This window comes from Protomyctophum bolini (assembly GCF_963924005.1).
Source record: "Protomyctophum bolini genome assembly, chromosome: 21".
Taxonomy (NCBI): domain Eukaryota; kingdom Metazoa; phylum Chordata; class Actinopteri; order Myctophiformes; family Myctophidae; genus Protomyctophum; species Protomyctophum bolini.
In genome coordinates, this window is record NC_137882.1 from 13,127,689 (window position 1) to 13,147,454 (window position 19,766).

The window sequence follows — 19,766 nt, forward strand, 5'->3', positions numbered from 1 at the left end:
AGCCTATAGGTATTCGGCTATAATGAATGTAAACGTAGACTATCTGAAACTCATGTGGAGTCTTTTTTTTTAACTCGATTTAATAGACAATGGCAAATTGATGTAAATCTGGAGTTAGTTGAATACGAATGAATATATATTGTATTGTGTTTATTATCAGAGTTTGACTTTGGATAATAACGGTGTTTGAGATTGTATGAAAGGTGCATATGGGGGCATAGTGACATCTAGCGGCCAGAACGAGCAATGACATTAATTAGGCTACTACAAAAGCCTACACTGGCTGACAGTTACACAAAGTTGGTATGGTGATGCATGCAGTAAATGTAGTAGACTGTGAACATTCTATTATATCTGATTGTGAGTTGGGCCTGTTAGATTGCAAATCTCTCACTTGAACAGTTAATTGGTTTTCACAGATTAGCTTTCGATACAAAATTGTTATTACAATAGTGTCACAAATAAATCACAAATCAAGAAAAAGGAGTGCATATGTTTGGCTGGAGATAAAAATCAAGTTGCTCTTTGGGACAACTGGGTGACAGAATTGATGCAAAAAAGGATTAGATCATATGGTCCCTGGTGGTCCTGGTCTTGTGTGGTTATGTGACTTGTGAGTTTTTCTGTTTGTCCAGTAGTTTTAGCTTTTTATGTGCCACATTATGCTGTTGTAACACTTCAATTTCCCCTCTGGGATTAATAAAGTATATCTCATCAAGGCACTCTTGTTGAGTGCAGCTTTTATTCTTGAAATGCATTAGTCACTTTATTAAAGGCTTTTTAACTTTTCAACAAGTGCCTTGGTTTCAATACAAATCAAATCGATAGTTATTTTAAGCCTTTGTGTTTTGTGTGACCATTGAGGTCGGAGTCGGGGGCTAAATTTAATATTGAACAACAGGTCAGAATTCGTGTCATACCCTGTGTCTAGGTGAGCCGTGACCTTTGACACAATGTAAATGTGACAATAGAAGAGCAGAGAGACAAAATACAGCCATATGCCCCAATTGTATATAAATTATATTGTATAAACATATACTCTACCATACACATTAACAAAAAGTTGTGTGAGTGTAATTGGTATGTTTTTCACACCATATCATACTACTTTGGTTATTTCAAAATATTTTATTGAGGGCCTAGCCTAGAGGCATAATATAAAAGTCTGTAAGTGCACCGCCAAAAAGGCAAATAAATACACACTCAGAAATTACATACAAGCAAAGGAATAGTTTGAAACTTCACTCATTTCGACATTGTTCCACTTCCACACATAATCATACAAAACAACAAAAAAACTACTGACTTTTTCAGGAGCAATGGCCTACCATTTAAGTAGCCTATGTATGTATAAACTGTATGTGCACTGCACTTCTAGTTCTGTCTAATATAAAACTTAGAAAAATAATTTAAGGCAAGTATAGAAACCACACGACAACAAAGTGCAAATAACAGTTTCGACACTACTGTTCGCAAATAGAGTTCAGACCATATTGTATTCACATCGGCCCATTCTGCTCTATGTACATTTTGGACAGCGAGGCTGCCATGGACTTTGCCAGCTCCTCGTCACGCTTTCTCTGTACGTGTGAGTCATGGCACCAGTCCTCATACTCTGGGTTGGGAAGGCACCGGTCCAACAGAACATCATAGTGACCATTGCTCAGCCAGCTCAACCAGATGGCCGCTTTGGATGCGTCCTCCTCTCCGAGATAATGCACCATGGTGGACACGGTGGGACTCTCCAGGCTCCCCCCGGTTGTCAGATAGATGTTGACGTTGAGCATCTGGCTCATGGCCAGCAGCTCTGGGTAACCGGCCCAGGCGCCGTCCTGCGCCGCGTTGATCAGGAACTCTCCGGCGTCCCCCTCGATGATGGGGTTGAACTCGTCCAAGTGGTCGGCTATGTGGTGCATGGTCTGCTCCCTCAGCTCCTTGTGCCCGGACTGCTCTCCGTATGTGGCCTTGCTCACGGCTCTGTACAGACAATTGCCATCTGGGATGATGTGGAATCTGTACTTACGCCTTTGCCGGAGATACTTGTCCTGTTTCTCCACTTCTGCCAAGTACCGAGTCACTTTGTCATTGATGCCAGCTCTCTCTGCTGCTGTGCCTCTCTGTAGTGGTGACTCCTCCCGCAGGACACTGAGCTCGAAGACCTGATCGGTGGAAGGGATGCCCTGCTGACACTTGTCAATGTGGGCATTTTCTTCCATGGGGGCGTCTCTTTTAGGCCTACTTGCGGTCAGCGGTCTCACCATCACCGGGTGCAGTGATGAGTTTGGATCATCCCTGTTGTGGAGCAAATGCTTTCCAGAAACTCCAACCTCCTCCTCGTCTGGAAGATTTTCCAGTGCCCTCTTAATGTTCTTGCAGTTATAAAAGTCTAACTCTGGGCAGTCCGTGAAATCATCTGCTCCGTTGCTCAGTTGATCTATCAAATTCAGAACCATGCCAGTCTCATTACATGCTGTGCTTTCGCCACACTGAGAGGCGGATTCAGGAGACAGCTTGGTCCTCGACTCCCTCACAATGCGTATCGGTACAGAGTGCTCAACTCCATCGGAGCGACAAATTTTGATTTCAGCCGTCGAAGTGAAGTAAACTGGCTTCAGCGACGCAGCTTCATAAAACGCAAATGCAGGCATGTTTGCGGAAGGCTGTGATTCTATTACCCGATCCCCGTTGATCGCCGCGGAAGGTGTGTCTTCTGTTGTGCGTTGTTGTTGTTCCGCTTTGTTAGCCGTGGATCTTGATGTTGTCGCAGTCGAGGAGCGGTCAGGTCCGTTCGATATTGTCACAGAAACTTCGCGACAACACTTGGGATAGTGTGTCAGCGCACTGTTGTACAACCGCATTTCGAGACACTCCTTTATACTAAACGCTACGGCCCCTCGGGAGAGTTACGGAAAGATGACAACGATATCTAAAAATAACACCATGTCATCGATAACAGCAACGATGTGGGGGTACGTCTCCATGGACCCGACTCGAGTCTTGATCCCGTTCGTTTGTTACAGAGTAGACGTAGACAGACGGGTTTAGCCACCTTGCGTCATTGCTGCGATGCTCCCTAATTTTAGCCTTGAAAAGTGTAACCGGACCCTCTCCTCTTTCGGGTCTTGTTATGGGGTCATAGCCCACTCAACTACAGAACTACTGAAGCGGTCGCCCCGCGACGAGAATGCAAAGGATGTGATGTGTCACAAGTACGCGGATCTCATTCTCAAAGCTTCCCCCCATAGCTCCATTCGGCCGCGTCTGGGTGGCGTCGTTGTGTTGGAATGTGTGAAGTCTGCCAACAACTAGCTACATCACAGTCAGTCAGTCAGTCACACACATGTAGGCACTTTTACGGATAAAACAAACCCCCCCACCACGTATTTATATATGGTTGCCGTCAGAGAGAGAAAATCTACAACAATTCCAGTCAGATATCGCGTAAAAGTTAGTTTTAATTCCTATCCACATACGCACAGGCGGCTACATTCTTCCATGGTGGGATAGCCTATTCGACAGGAGCTATTTGGGGATCGTCAACAAACTAACTAAGTAGCATAGGCCTCTCCATTGTTTGTGCGTGTGTGTGTGTGTGTGTGTGTGTGTGTGTGTGTGTGCGCGCGCGCGTGTGTGTGTGTGTACAGGCAGTTTTTTCGAAATGTGACTCATACAGCGTGTCACTGTCAGCGTCTAAACATGAACATGGAGAACTATATGTGCCTGTTTCCTTTTAGATTTATTTGTATTTATATATTTATATTTTAGTTTTTACATTTTTTGTTTTTATGCACAGCTTTACAGTGAACCGATTCAACCGAATGGTATCTGATCTCTACCAGATCTATCTACCAGAGAGCAGATTTAGGGAAACAGGAGTCAGGGACAAGGTCATTACGAACTTATAAGAAGCTGAGTAGTGGAATGGAGTCAAGGTGACAGGCAGCGCTGAAAGATCAGTGTCCTCCAAACAGCTCCCACCCTTGTCTATAGTCTATATACTAGTATATATATTTTTTTTACACAGATTGAGATAGAGATTTTTTGAAAGTAAATATTTAAGAATGTAAAAAAAAAAACTTGTGTTAATCCACAATAGAAACAAGTACATGTCTAGATACTTCCTTAATGTTAACGAAGTCCACACCCACAACACCAGAGGAAGTGCAACAAACCATGTAGGCTACAACCCAGATTCGGCACAAACAAGGGACTAAATTATTTTCGCTCCTATGCCACCAAAATGTGGAATGCCCTACCAACAGTCATTAAGACATGCAAATCCCTTGACTCCTTCAAAACCGCTCTCACAGAGCACCTACGGACGGCTGCAATTCGAAACCGGCCTCCGTAAAATCTGAATCCTAGATTATTTTATAGTAGGCGGCCACCAACCAGGCCTATACTCTACAGTCATACTATACACACATAGGCCTACCTCACTTGGCTGAGGTGTGTAGTCTCTCCTCTCTGAACAATCCTCCCGTCTCTCCTCATAAATTCTGGGGCTGTGTGGAGTTCAAACCTGATGGGGAGGGGAGCACCACATAATTGTAGGGAGACAGAGACAGATGAAAGGAAACAAAAGGAAAGAGACAGAGGTCAACATACATTCATGTAATTTACAAAAATAAAATAAAACTAAAGAGACTGAGAACAATATTCTGTATGAATGGCACTGGCTGCAGTAACCTTTAGAATTGTTTTTTTTCCCCGTTCAGCTTTTAAAGCTTTTAATGGCCTGGCACCTCTAGGCTCTAGCTGAGCTGCTGGAAAAGAAGCCCATGTGCCTGAGAAACAGCCTCCCATGGGACCTCAGGCATGCTAGCTCCATAACCATTTAAATCTACATAAGAAATATGATAGTTTTGCTGTCTTGTCAGTTTATTATTTACCGTTTGATTTTAAGTTGTTAAGCTTTGTTTAAAAATGTGCTATATCCTACAGTTTATTATTATTATTACAGTACATTTTTAATACCAGACTTTTATTTGTAACAAGAGTGTTTCTACATTGTGGTATTGACATTTTAAATTAAGTACTATTCTTCCACCAGTGGCAGCAGTCAGTGCCAAGTGTACCACAAGAAAAGCAGTGAGTGGCAATACTTCAAAGTATATTTTGTACATATTCAGTATATTCATGTAAATGGTTAGAGCTTGAGACATTTTTATTTTCTTTAGGCATGTGCAAATGTATTTGTATAGTTAACACGTTATTTGACTGTTTTGACAAGGACCAAGAACAGGGTGATTTAAGACATGGAGGAAATCCCTACAGAGACGTTTGATGATGTTTGTGATGACATTGAGTAAATGGTTTGTGAACAATGTTGCACACTGACAAGTGCAGCATTATGCCACGAACTATGTGACAACCTTGTGGACTTCACACAACTTATATAGAGGACTTTAAGTACGTGGCCTAAATACCGCCAGGTTGAACTCTGCTAATAAACAAACTGCAACGATTTACATTCGGACACTGACAGTCACATTATGTGATTGTCTACACGGTTGTTACATATTTCAGCAGGTCTCCAATTTCACCGTAACACCATGCTGCTGGAGTGACCGAGTGGGTGGCCGAGATTTGGGGTATTGGAATTTGGCTTATGTGTTTTTGTTCAAAGGTCCTGTACAGGTCCTGAGGAAGCTTGCAGAGAGGAAAATTGCAAACAGACAGACAGTCAGAGCTCCTCAGACCAGATCTGTAGAAGTGGCAGGAAAATGTACAGCTCTGCCACCTGCTGGAAAGGAATAGGTGATGCAAGTCAACCTGGGCAAGCAGCTGTGCTGCTTTCCAACTGAGGTCACACAGACAATGCTAAGACGGAACATTTTGATGTGGTTCACAGGCGCAGCTGCCAAGGGGGTCCTCATCATCGAGCTCACTGCCCCCTGGGAGGAGGGAATACCAGCAGCATATGAGTTCAAGCGGTTTCACTATTCAGACCTGGGCTGAGCTGCAACCATCCACACGGTGGAAGTCGGATGCAGGTGTAGCAGAGTGGCTCACAGTCTCAGCCTGATGACCTAAAAGCCTAATATCTCTGCAGGGATATAAAGAATTTCCTTTAGTCAAATGGATAAGATATTTGTTTTCCACGCAGGAGACCCTGGTTCGAATCCCGGGCGTTACACAGGGGCTTTGTGGGCAGATTGGTGATCCAGCTTCTCTCTGAGCAGGAATGACAGGGGCAAACCAGCAGGACCATCAAGGAGCTGGCGGAGGAGGTGGAGAAAGCTACTGGTTGTGGCTACGGAGGAGGTAGGCTATATCAGTGATTTCCAAACGTTTTAGCTTGAGACGTCCCAAAGGAGAAATGTGGACCCGAGCTAGTGAAAATAGATGAGTTGGCTTTGTCCGGGAATTTAGAATAAATACTTTCTGAAACGTCTATGGGAAAAATGAAAGGGAAATTCTCTTCTGGGCCGCTTGTCAGACTGCGACGCTCTATAGACAGTATTTGGGTTTCAGCACCCTGATGCAGGCAGCTGCAGGGGATCCCCATCCTCAATGTGCACTGAAGGAAGTACAACAGGTAGAGATACCAAGCAGGAAAGAACACCACCTGTACAACTTTGTTATTTACTAAATCAAATAATTTCAGGTTGTTTCTTGAAATCTTTGGTGTGAATCGCCATTTCTTGAGCTTGGCAGTGTTCAAACTGCAACATGGGTTTAACTTAAAAAATTGAATGTTATCCGTCTATGTTAATAACGCCTAGTGTCACAGAAACTGATAAATGTTGTGAAACTGTGACTGTCCAGCTCTTCTCCTGTTTTTTTTATGCCTCAGGTATGACTGATATCAGCCTTCTGTGTGAAGGGGTCAGGGGATGAGGACCATCTTATCTAACCTGCTGCCCCATCTGGCGGAGTCAGGTTACATCTTATCCTCTCCACAGGTGAGATCTTGGAGATTGACCCGTTTGTGGCGACAGGAAGAATCATTGTCCATTGTCCAAAGGGACAATGGACCTCAAGCCAAATTCACGCTGGTCTGGTGCATCTCGGAGTGGGACTGCATGGTATGTGTAGAAGAACGATGGCACTGGAGAAATCTCAGACGATTAAAGACTTTTTTATGCACAATAAATTCGATATTCGTAATTCGATATCAATACATCTTCATCAGAATCACTGTCCATCTCTGGCCCTCCCTAATCTAATAATATTAGGGAGGGCCATTATCCAAACTAAAGGGTAAATTTAACACAATAATAAATATGTGTTAAGTGTGCGTTACAGCCAGGGAGAGTTAAGAAGCTGCATGTATTGCATAAAACAAGCACCCAAGTGCAAATGATTATCGATTTCAAAGGGGTATTTATTTGCCATGGTTCAATTAAATAAATCAATCATTATCTGCACTTTTTTACACAGCTGAGGTGATGATATAAGATCCTGCCGAGATGTCACCCATGGGTGGTGGTTTCCATACACGTTATAGTTATACACCTTGTATTGGTCGTAATGTCTGCTGACTTTTGTTGCAACATGTGTGCAAATGTTTATTTTTGGCTAAGTAGGTCTATAGTATAGAAACAAAACTAAATTGTGCAGGCCTACCAAACCAAACCAACCCATTTTATATTTTGTCAACGATATTAAACAATATAAAGGTGCAATTTATTGATTGAATACATTATTACGTTTGCAAATAGTAGGCATATAGACAGTGGTATGATTATTATACAATGATGCTAACAAGGCCTAAAGGCTTGTTTCCATTGTGGACGGTCCCCCAATATGCCCCCAATATGTTCAAAAATAAAAGGAACAGTGGCATTTATGACCACCAGAGAGCATCCAAAGACCTAATCTGAAATCGCGGGACAGAGGGTGTTCAGAGAATTACCAGCAACACACGTGTGGGGGAGACATTTGACTTTGACAAATAAAATGCGTGCAAAGGGACGCTAAGGCAGCTGTCGCAAGGTTGTGCGCCGCATACAAATGAGCCCATTGATTGTCGTATGTTCACTGTAGGCTATCCTGTAGCGTAGCCAACAGCCCAGACTACAACTGTAGTCTATACAGATCTGACTAGAAGAAAAACGTACCAATGTTGGTGTTGTGTAATTTTCCCACTCGGTTTTAAAAAGGGAAAAGTGCTCTCTTTACATTTATTTAAAGGGATAGGCTACACTGTTATGAAATATCCTATTGTCCATATATGAAGCGAATCATAATCCATTTTCACACATTGGAAATATAGGCTATGCATTGTCAAGTGTGAAACCAATTTATCACAATCCCCAATACCGCAGGATTTTCTGTCGTCACGATCGGTTTATTTATTAATTGAGGTGGCGCCTGTTGTTTTTGTTAAATCGTATTAATGTAGGCTACATTGTGTACAGGCAATGCATGTAAGTGCAACATTGCATCGTTTGTCTTGCAAACCTCGTTGCAGACAGTTCTAGCGCAGTGTGATTGTGTTGTGTGTACTACATGTCAGTGTATAACAAGCAGCGAGCCATGCTGATGTCAGAGATTTTTCCTCCTGCCCTCTACAGTGGGAGGATCTTTGTGCGTTGAGTCACGCAGCTGTCAAAGATAGCTGTCACCCAGTTCCATGATCAAACACATTCAATGAGAAAGGCTTTAGCCAAGAAAAGCGCACTGACTTCTCAGGTATCCACAGAAAGTCGCTCAGACACAAACGAATTAAAATCCCCCAAAGAATTTGGGATTTCTTTTGGACGGGACGATTGAGGAATTTCGACTATTCGGATACACGCTGTTGGATATCTGGAGACAAAAAAGAAGAAAAAAGGACACTCGGACTAAAATAGAAGAAATTTGTCCTACAGCGCTTCACTCGTGGCTTTAACGTGAAATAAAGGGACATTTGTACGGATATGAAGACAAAAAAGGGTATGTAATATTTTTTCCCCCCAACGTCTTAACAAAATCAATGACATAACTGTGTCTGCTAGGCACACCGTACTAAACGGTTTTTTCCCAATGCAAACCATGCAGCCTATTGTTTCCGTTCCAGACTAAACAGGGCTTTCTCTCCCATGTGCTGGCGGCTTGTCAAAAAATCTTAACGTTTTCTTATACGGTTTTTCGTCACATAGAAGAATTACTTAAACGAAGCCTTAGGCCTACCACAATAATAACACTTTTTAATCAAGTTTAATTATCCCCCCCCGACAAAAAAATTAATTGGGTCAACTTTGTGCAGTTGAGTTGACGATAAAGGTCAAAAGTTATTTCACTAAATCTGTTTATGTTAAAAGTTTCTCTTCGGCTGTCGCCAAGGGGGAATGAAGCACAAAAAGCAGCCACTTTTACGAATTGGTTGAAAAGTTATTTGGCGTTTTTGGTGCGATAGTGTGTCTTCGTGCACGCTCGCCTCCCCCCGCTGTGCATGCTTACACAGTCGTGTTATATTCTTATCATAGCGTTCCCACGTTACCATTGGAAACAAATGTCGCACACTAAAAGTGCTGCCTCATTAATGTGTACGGACATTTAGGCTAATGTTGACGCTGACCTCGTTGTGTTGTGTGTTTGCTTTCATTCTGAGCGAGACTGCAACGCTCCACTTACATTCTTTGACCTCGTGGTGCTGAGCTCACACAATAGAAACTCCTCACAAGTTCTTTAAAAGTTGACAAAACGCACTCTTTGTGCCACTGCGAACGCCTTTTCTTTCACACGTTCGCACCGCGGACGGACACGGCTGAAGCCATTCGGGTATTTTCTACCGTAAAAACTTTTAAAACGGCTACAAAGAAACCATGAAGCCAATATTCTTTTGTTTAGTCTCGAGACGTTGATTTGCAACAGGTCTCCCCTCCCCCTTCCCCTCTCTCTCCCAGCCTACGTAATTACCTCATCCTGTTCCACGCTCTATTCATTTCCCACCAGTTTGCCTACAGCACAATGAGCACATTGCAGATTACACATTACTTAAAATTAAAGTAGTTGAATCTTGTTTTTTCATGGCGCCATCACAAGTCAGTTACCAACATGGATAGTTACAGGTAGGCTGTGCGTAACACAAGCCTTGACACTGACATTACTTTTAATGCCCCAAAGAAAACACTAACAAGTGCAGCTACCTATAATGCCAAGGGGGTACTGCCTGGTACTTCAAAAGTTATGTTGGTACTATCAACTGAATAAATAATAGGCTACGTTGTTCTGTTATTGATGAATTGAACAAGGTGGACGCTCTTGTAAACAAGTGTAATGCTTTATTGGGTCGTCCACTCACAGTTAACAGTCTTTGTATTGAGTTGTGCTTGAATTGTACTGTAATTCTGCAAACTGTTATATTTGATATATTGATTGATATTTCAATCAATCAATCAATCTGTCATAGTTCATCTTGATTAGAAAGACTATGTCTTGATAAGTAGACCTAATCTATGCCACATGGTGCACAGCTGTTTTGTTGTTCAGGAGGAAATCCCCTTATATTTCTTCCAGCAGTCACCTCACAGTGCTCTCTTCATTTAAACATGATGAAAGGTGTGCTGCTTGCTTGGCCTGCACAATAGAGACCTGGCTAGTATTTGTCTAGGCAGGTTTTATAACTGACAACAAGGGTTGGATCAGCCTTTGTGATGCCCCCCCCTCCTGCTCCTCACACCCTCCCTCCCTCCCTCCATATATGATGTGAATCACATGGCTGAACCTGACAGCTTTCCTCTGACACATCAGCTGCCTCACAGACAGCAAGCGTTTGTTTGGCAGACGGCCGGGAAAGAGCGGGTGGGAGCCTGACAAGAGGCTGGCTGGCATAAAGGCATATAACAACCGTACACTGCCACTTCCTGTTCTCATAACATTTTGTCTTCTCTTGCCATGCGTGCACCACATGCAGGTTTGATGATGTTGTCCGGGAGTGAGACTGATGATGAGGATAGCCTGGATGCACCCCTGGACTTGTCGTCGAGCACGGGGAGCAGTGGCAAGAGGAAACGCAGGGGGAACCTGCCCAAGGAGTCGGTTCAGATCCTCAGGGACTGGTTGTATGAGCACCGCTATAATGCTTACCCCTCAGAGCAGGAGAAAGCCCTCCTGTCCAAGCAGACTCAACTCTCAACACTACAGGTATGGACACAGATTATAATATGGCAAAGAAAGTAGATGAAGCCTAGTTTTGCTGCTTGCTGAAAACAGCAGATGTTCAACTTTATGGAAAAGGAAATTGTGGACATTTATTAACTCACCTTTCTTATTGGAAGGGTGTTGTTCTTATTGGAAGACTGCTTTTGAAAGTAAAAAAATAAAAGAAGGGCACAGGGAAAAGTCTCAATCATTTCCTGTCTCACTGACAGGAATGATGTGACACATATGACACATAAACAATGAGCCGAAAGTCATAGCCCGGCTAAGCTTGATGTTGCAACTTTCAGGTCAGCTAGCTAAACAACAAAGCCAGCTCCACTCACTCACTCATTCCCAGTGTGCTGTGGGCTCGGTTGAGGCTCTCTGGGACAGGAATTTCCCTCCCTCCAGCCCCTTTCCATCCCAGCTGTCTGGGAACAATGCAGAGTCATTTACATAGTCAGAGTTTACAGGCCTCCCTCCACCAGTTCCTCCGTCAGACCCACAATGGACAGAAACACAGACACAAGGGGAATAATGTTTATTGTAATGTTGAAAGAATTAGCAATTACTTAATTGTGTTTGAACAGCTTCCCATTCAAAAATGGGAAGCATTCACAAGTCATAAATATATGTAAGATTAAAAGATACTATTCGATAAGGTTATTATCCAATGATAAGCTTTGAATCATTTAAATTTTTACTTTGAGAGATATGGTTATGACATTTGAACACAGTTAAAATGGACATACAGGAAAATGCAGTGTGAAAAACGAATGCTCAAACAAGTAACTATTGATATGCATGCAATGTCAGCCAAAATGTAAAAGCATTTTGTTTAATAACAAATTCCCTATTGAATAAAACAAGTGCAAGCAAACTGCACCTGCTGCAGTGTGAGACCACAATCAACCTTCAGACTTCTGTTAAAGGGATTTATATATTTTTTAAAACAGTTACAAGTCTATTACTGAGCAGCAAGATTGAGTTATCATCTTTTCGACATATTCTCAGGTGTGCAACTGGTTCATCAACGCGAGGCGGCGACTTCTCCCGGAGATGCTGCGGAAAGACGGCAAAGACCCCAACCAGTTCACCATCTCCAGAAAAGGCAGCAAGGCTGGTGACAGCTTCTCTGACAGCTCCCAGTCTCCCAAGCATGCCAGCACCGCCACGGGCATAGATGAGAGCTACGACAAGCGGGCCCTGCATCCCTCCAGCTTCGAGTCCACCTTGTCCGGTGTCTTGAGGAAGGCCATGTCTCCATCTGCGCCCTCCCCCACCTCCACCTCCGCTTCCTCCTCCCCGGGGCCCCTGCCCACTCGCCCGTCCGTCATCTGTCACACCACTGTCACCACGGCGATGCAGGCCAGTCCCACAGCGGCCCTCCCCTCTGTCCCGGGAATAAACACTGACAGGGTGACCGAGCTGTTGTATTCTGCACAGGCCCTGGGGCTGTTCAGGTTCAAGGAGGAGCCAGGCAGCCAGCCAGTTGCAACCACTAGCACCATCCCCAACAGCACCAGCATGGAGGGCAACCTGAGCCCCCGCAGCGGGCTGTTCAACACCCCTCCCCCCACCCCCCCAGACCTCACACAAGACTTCAGCGGCTTCCAGCTCCTGGTGGATGTGGCGCTTAAACAGGCTGCGGAGATGGAGCTACAAGCCAAACAACTGGTCTCTTAAAACGTTGCAAAGTGACAGGGAGGGAAAAGAGGAGCCTCATTGACGTCTCTCAACAAGACAGAGCTCCTCCGATTTCAGAGACTTGGGCTGTCTATTTTTGGTATACCAATCAAATTGATGAGGATGTTTTTTTATTGGAAAGAAAGGAGAAAAAAAAACTATCAAGGTGCCTTGGCTGTTAGTTGTTTATTGATTTCATATACATGCGTATGTATCTACATGTGTACATTATTTGCACACGGGACCAAAAAAATGTTAGATAAAATGCTGCCTGTCTTATGTCTTTCCTTTATATTATATATCATTTTAGAGAAAGGAGCAAGAGGTAGAGGCTTTCCTTCCTCGGAAGACCAATGTCGAGTAGAATTGGTTCAATCTTCCGGACGCATTTTCCCGTTTTACATTTCAGAGAACAGTTCATGATAGGTCTGTCTGCCTCATCTGTTTGCACACTAAAGGCAGAGGAAGGTCATCTCAGTGTCTTAAACATACTTTGCTGTCGGCATCTATGAACTTATTCACTACTGTAGTAAATGTTATGTTTTCATAAGTTTCTAGTTTTGTTTTTGTAATTTACTTTTACATTTTTTGCTATTTTAAAAGAAGAAAACTCTCCTGTACTTTGTTTCATTCACGTTTTCCCCCCTGAGGGATATTTCAGATGACCAATGTAGCAGGTTCTTAGCATGAGCCTTTACCCCATCACACAAGTGTAGCGACGGCCAGTGGACTGGAGGAGGAACAACACTACAAACGTCTGTTTTGCATTTAACGACCAGACAAAGACAGCATTTTGAAATCACAGAGAAAAGACGGGAAAAAACAGAGAAACATTTTTATGTACAAAAGGACCATGTGTATAATGTGACACGATGCCCAATGATGTGATTTCTTTTCATACTGTGCAATGTTTGTGGCAAATAGGGGTCACATGGGATTCAAATAAAGTTTTGTTCTTTTTTTTCTACAACTTGGCACTGGTTTCTTTCCCCACTCCGTCCGGTACATTCCACTGTGGTGTTCCAGGATAGACGACTATTCAGGTCTCTTTGAAGAGTAGATCTGAGCCCATTTACACAGGCTGACTTTTCTTGAACCTTGTGTTACCAGTTACCAGTGTTGCCTTCAGGGAGAGGAAAACCGTATCGAGTTGATGTCATTAAAAACAAAAGTATGAGATGACTGTGGAGAACATGTTTCCACAGGCTACCCAGTTAGATGTTGGAAAGATATTCCTGTGAGTGTATAAGAGAGCAGGAGGTTTACAACATCTTCAGACACTTAGCATAATCCTGCATAAATTAGCATCTACCAAAAGCAGACGTCAGCGGTTTCCTGCCAAACAGAGGTGTTTTATGTGTGTTTGCGTCTCAATGGAGTCAATGTAGTAAGGCAGTGATACTCAACCTCAGGCCCGCGGGCCACATCAGGCCCGCGGGACCATTATGACTGGCCCACCAATGAAAATCTAAAAAAAAGAAGAAAAAAAAATCTGGAAAATGAAATGGAAATGGAAATTGAGGAAATTGCGGAAATGGAAATTGTGGAAATGGAAATTGCGGAAATTGCTCTTCAGTTATAGCTATCTATTTCAGGTAGATTGTTTTATTTTACTCAGTCAGCCATATCACTACTGGGTAATCTATTTTCAGGCAAATTGTGTTTATTGTATTTTATTTTACTCAGCCATAACAATTTATTTTCTGTTAACCAACTTGCTGGCTGGCAGGCAGGCAGACAGCTACTCATAGACAGGCAGGCAGACAGACAGACAGACAGACAGCTACTCATGGAGAATTGGACATGCAGGCAGTCAGACAGACAGCTACTCATAGACAGGCAGACAGACAGCTACTCATGGAGAATTGGACAGGCAGGCAGACAGCTACTCATGGACAATTGGACAGGCAGGAAGGCAGACAGCTACTCATAGACAGACAGCTACTCATGGACAATTGGACAGGCAGGAAGGCAGACAGCTACTCATACAGAGTAGAGTAGAGTAGAGTTTTTGTCCAACAGTTGGAGAAATTTACTTAATTTTGGTTGAAAGAGTGCCTATGACATGCCCAGAATGGGGACACTTGACTAGGCTTCTTGTGGTTAATGTTTATCTAGATTAGTTTGTTTTGAATGGAAATAAAATACTGTAGTATAAATTTTGACCTTAAATATTTGACCTTTTGTTGAATAGTATTTGACAAAAGATTTAACAGCAATCCATGTCACAACATTCCAACTAAGTTGAAACAGCATCCTAAGACGACAGTTAGGAATTTGTTCAGTTGACTACATACAAATAATCATTGGGGCAATCATTGATTGAATGCAATTATACAAATTAAATGAATGCAACTGTGTGGGATCCCCAGGAATACTAGCATTTGTCAGAAGCTGATGGGGATCCTAGTATACTTGATTAAATAACTGATATCGATCTGAAATGGAATATTCTACAAAAGGGCAGGGGCATTACTGAGCATTAGCATATGCAGCAAACAGTTTGCAGACACTGGTTGCCAAAACGTGACAGATAGCTGCTGCCGTTTTGACGGAGGTCACCCTGGAGGATGTGAGCACTAATGGGGGGTCAGAATACACCCCCAGGCACAGAGGACGGTTGCTGGCCTACTGTAGTGAAGGACAGAATGATCTGGAGCTAGGGCACCCACTGAACTCCGGCCCGCTGAGGTCAGCATGCCTCCTCTGAGCTAGCTTGATTGATGTGTGAATGATGACTCTCCGGCAGCACTGTGTGTAAGGGTGACGAGGCTATGGCAAGGCCAAAAGTGCTGTCTAATTATGGGGCCCGCCCCAAGTGGAAGGGAAATGCCCTAAAAACACTCTGTGCTGGCCTTGTAATCTGTTTAATTATATTATAATTGAAAGCACATGTTGGGAGAAGGAGCAGAAACAAACAACACAGAAGCATTATGGCAATGACATTTATTTTTTTAAATAGTTTTTTAATGCCTATAAGAATTTCATACACGTGCCATCACATCAACAGTGTAATAACAGTAATTACAAAATGTATATCTGCTTAATATGTTATTTGATTGTTTTAATATTTCTGTTTACATTTACATAGGGAAACATTCATTTATGTACAAATGTCCAATTTTACGATTTCTTCTTATAATATAACTATATCACAAACTTCCGAAATGCCAGGATTGTTTAAGTGTCTTTAGTTTGGCAATATAACAAAATCCAACATTCGTTTCTATTTCAACTCCCTGCTATATCAAGGGTATTATATTGATATGTTAATATAATGAACATAAATATAATTGGACAGACAATTCAATCAATTTAAATACAAGTTCAAAATGAAAAATAAAATACTAAAATGACCGAACTAATGGCATAAAGGTAGAACTATTGTTACTTTTAAGTATTCACTCTAAAATTCATAATTACTACCTAAAGGAAATGTAAATCATCTGTCGGGTGAACACCTGTTACTGTCCACAACGGTTACTTTCCAGGATTCAAATAAAAAAAATGGCAAAAGTAGTGGAGTTTTGATGTTTTTGTGTGAGGCTGTATAGTATGATCAAGTTGGGCACTAATTTATGAAAGAACATAAAATATGGAGATTTTCTGCCCAACAGCAACAAAAGAATACAGTGAGTTCACTTCATTGCATGAGTCCCATCACAAACAAACTGGACATTGTTTAGCTATTGAATAATGGCAATACCGGGCTTTTGTTATACAGGACTGGATTACACATCAAATTCTTGGTACTCCGTTATCAAAACTACTGTGTGACAGTAAAGTGGCGTCAAGCCTGATTTACACTTTGTCCTACGACGGAGCCACGTGCCAAAATAGTCGATCTACAAGCTCATGTGTCGCGATGCTTCGCGTCATGAGCTTGAAGATCTGCCATTTCCTTCGTGTGTGACTCACGTTGTCTGGAGTATAAATTAAGCATAAGATTGTCTCCACATTCAAGCAGCTGACAAACATCTTGTTGAGGATAAACCGGCTGGGGGCTGAGGTCCTTAAGAGAAGAATCATTCCCAATTTTGAACTGCAAGCAATACTAATTCCCTCACCTGCGGTATAACCTCCGCCTGACTTATCCAAGTGACTTTGAGTTTATATATACAGTTAGTGACCAAGCCTATCGGTCACATACAGCCACATAAAGTAACACAAATAATTTGTTCTCTCTCTTTATCACTCTCGCGCACACACACACACACACACGCACACGCGCACACACACACACACACACACACACACACACACACACACACACACACACACACACACACGCACACATCTTCCCCTGAGGCTGTTGTTGTGCTCAACTATCTCATAAGAAATTAAGGCTGATCACTGAAATAAAAAGACATAAAGGTGCATGCAAAACAAATAAGGTATAAACTATAAACACAGTATAGGGCCTTGTTGTCAGTGCATAATCATAGTCACAGCCCGTTTCCAATTCAATAAATAAAATATTATTAGAAATAGAAAACATTGGAAATTGAATTCTATATGACCTTCGGACAACTGCCTCATCTGGAGGCAGATAAGAGTTCCACACACAGTGAGAAGGAAAGAGTCATTTGAAATACTGTCACTGTGTGAAAACGGCATAATAAAATATGGTACCATTACAGTCATTGTGCCAAATGTGAGTAGATTACCTCTTTATATTTGTATTATTATAAGACAGAATAAGAGTAAAAATAATAATGGGAAAGACAAAAATATATATCGATTAGCTTGTTACAGCATGCATGTCGATGTCATAAATATGTTCTTTATACAAACATGAATTTAGCTCAGATTAAAATGGGGGATGGGATCGGTGGCTTGTATATAGTTCAACAATACTGCTACTGGACTCGTTAAGAACATAGAAAAATAGCTTCTTCACGCGCACGCACGCACGCACACACACACACACACACACACACACACACACACACACACACACACACACACACACACACACACACACACACACACACACACACACACACACACACACACACACACACACACACACACACACACACACACACACACACACACACACACACACACACACACACACACACACACACACACACACACACACACACACACACACACACACACACACACACACACACACAGAATTGTGTATTGCATTCTCTGAGAGCAAATGGCAAAACCACAAAATCTCCTGGCCGCCACCCAATCTCACCTGGGGGAGCAGCGACTGACCCTTTGACCCCTCATCTATGCGATCTGCCTCCCTCCGCAACTACAAAGAACATTTTCAGACAGAGAGAGTATTGTCACTATTATGCATGCAATATGATTTCTGACCAGCACTAAAGCACTCATTCTCCCCCTAGCGACACACGCTCTGCTTTACTATGACAAATTATTTTTTTGTTTGTTTACTTGTATATTCTTTAATGTATGTCCGCTATCTTGTCTAAAGAAAACTACAACAGTGCAATTTGAGAAAACAAGTAATAAAGGTAAAGTGAACATATAGCTTTTTAAATACACCCGAGACTTGATATCCTTCATCATAACACGTCATATTTGAACTGTTACCATTTTACGAGAACATCTCTCTGCATTTAAATCAATAGCTTCACATAATTTTCAGTCACTTTGTGCATGTCTGTATCTGTGTGTGTGTGTGTGTGTGTGTGTGTGTGTGTGTGTGTGTGTGTTTTGTGCATACAGTAGCGGGTAGCCTACTTTAGCACTATTTGCAAATAAAGTTGACTATTTTCTTCTAGCAAGCAGGTCCAAATTAAATGGTACCACCAGAACAAAAACTATTCAATGAGCTCCCGAGAGTTTAGCCAGCCAGAGGAAAGTATAGGGCTAATTTATACTTTTACGTATGACCCATCATATCTTCCCTGACAATCTGTACATCTTGTATGATGAATTTATGCTTAACTCAGAATACTGATTTCATTACTTTCCTTTGATTGAAATCGTACCTGACACTGATATTAGTCTTAATGCCGTTAAAAAACACCTATTGCTATTTGCACTTAAAACAAATACTGCGGATGATAGCATGTGTCTGTTTAGTGCCTGAGCACAGTAGTATACACTGCAAGATGAGCGTTCATTTTTTAACAATTAAAATAACACTCACAGTCTTGCAGTGTGTGTGTCCTGGGTTACCAGGAGAGTGAAAGGCTGCCTGAAGATACAGTGTTACACATTGTGGCCTTACAGTGTTGGGTCCACACACACACACACACACACACACGCACGCACGCACGCACACACGCACGCCCGCCCGTGCAGGTGCATGCACACTCGCCCACACTCACTCATTCAAGCTCCATCACTTTCCTTCTCTCTCTCTCTGTCACGTGCACACGCACACACACCCTGTCTCATCTCTCCTCCCAATAGTACGTTGCTCTGTTGTCTTTTCTGTGCAGCAGAAACCTGATCCGTGCTGCATCGCTGTAGTGCTACATACACCTGGGCTGCTTTGTGATAGCAGGTCACTTGACGGAGTATTGGTGGAGGGAGGGTAAAAAAAGGGCAGGGAGGGGTTCATACAAGGTGTGTACCTCTCTGGGAGTTCAGTGAGGAGCAGCCGGGGCAGTGTGTGGAGGAGAACGGGTGGGAGCGAGGTGGTGTTTGTGTAAGGGCAATCACTTCTAGTGATTTTTACTAGTTGACTAGTTGTTTAGTTTACTAGTCGACTAGTTCTTTAACTGTCTAAAAAAAACCGATTAGTTGAATAGACGACTAGTTGCTTAAAGCCCTAGTGGGGGTGCTACATCAAAGCTGGGAGAGCGTAAGGATGACGGGAATGATTATATGAAATAAATAAATAAATGTACAATTCCATGACGGACCCCACCCTACTGTGGGAAATCAACAGAGATGGTGATTATGTTACACTTAGCACACAGCCCTTGCCATTCAGTGCTGCTGTGTGACCTGACAGTATCTTGGGCAACACACACACACACACACACACACACACACACACACACACACACACA

At 42.6% G+C, this 19,766-nt stretch overlaps 2 protein-coding genes across 2 annotated transcripts; one reads left to right on the plus strand and one right to left on the minus strand.

Moving 5' to 3' along the window:
* Nucleotides 1–185: 185 nt before the first annotated feature.
* On the minus strand, nucleotides 186–3,265 carry otud1 (OTU deubiquitinase 1). Its single transcript, XM_080793713.1, has one exon. The coding sequence runs from the start codon at nucleotides 2,856–2,858 to the stop codon at nucleotides 1,500–1,502; it is 1,359 nt and encodes a 452-aa protein (XP_080649839.1). The 5' UTR covers nucleotides 2,859–3,265; the 3' UTR covers nucleotides 186–1,499.
* A 5,265-nt stretch (nucleotides 3,266–8,530) lies between these two features.
* On the plus strand, nucleotides 8,531–13,723 carry tgif1 (TGFB-induced factor homeobox 1). The gene is made up of 3 exons (XM_080793446.1): nucleotides 8,531–8,883; nucleotides 10,847–11,076; nucleotides 12,088–13,723. The coding sequence occupies exons 1-3, from the start codon at nucleotides 8,868–8,870 to the stop codon at nucleotides 12,757–12,759; spliced, it is 918 nt and encodes a 305-aa protein (XP_080649572.1). The 5' UTR covers nucleotides 8,531–8,867; the 3' UTR covers nucleotides 12,760–13,723.
* Nucleotides 13,724–19,766: the final 6,043 nt, after the last annotated feature.

Bases quoted from the DNA above. Each gene is read 5' to 3' on its own strand.
- otud1 (XM_080793713.1), bottom strand. From the start codon at position 2,858: ATGCGGTTGTACAACAGTGCGCTGACACACTATCCCAAGTGTTGTCGC.
- tgif1 (XM_080793446.1), top strand. The intron at 11,077-12,087 runs GTATGGACACAG...ACATATTCTCAG, and splicing joins CTCAACTCTCAACACTACAG to GTGTGCAACTGGTTCATCAA.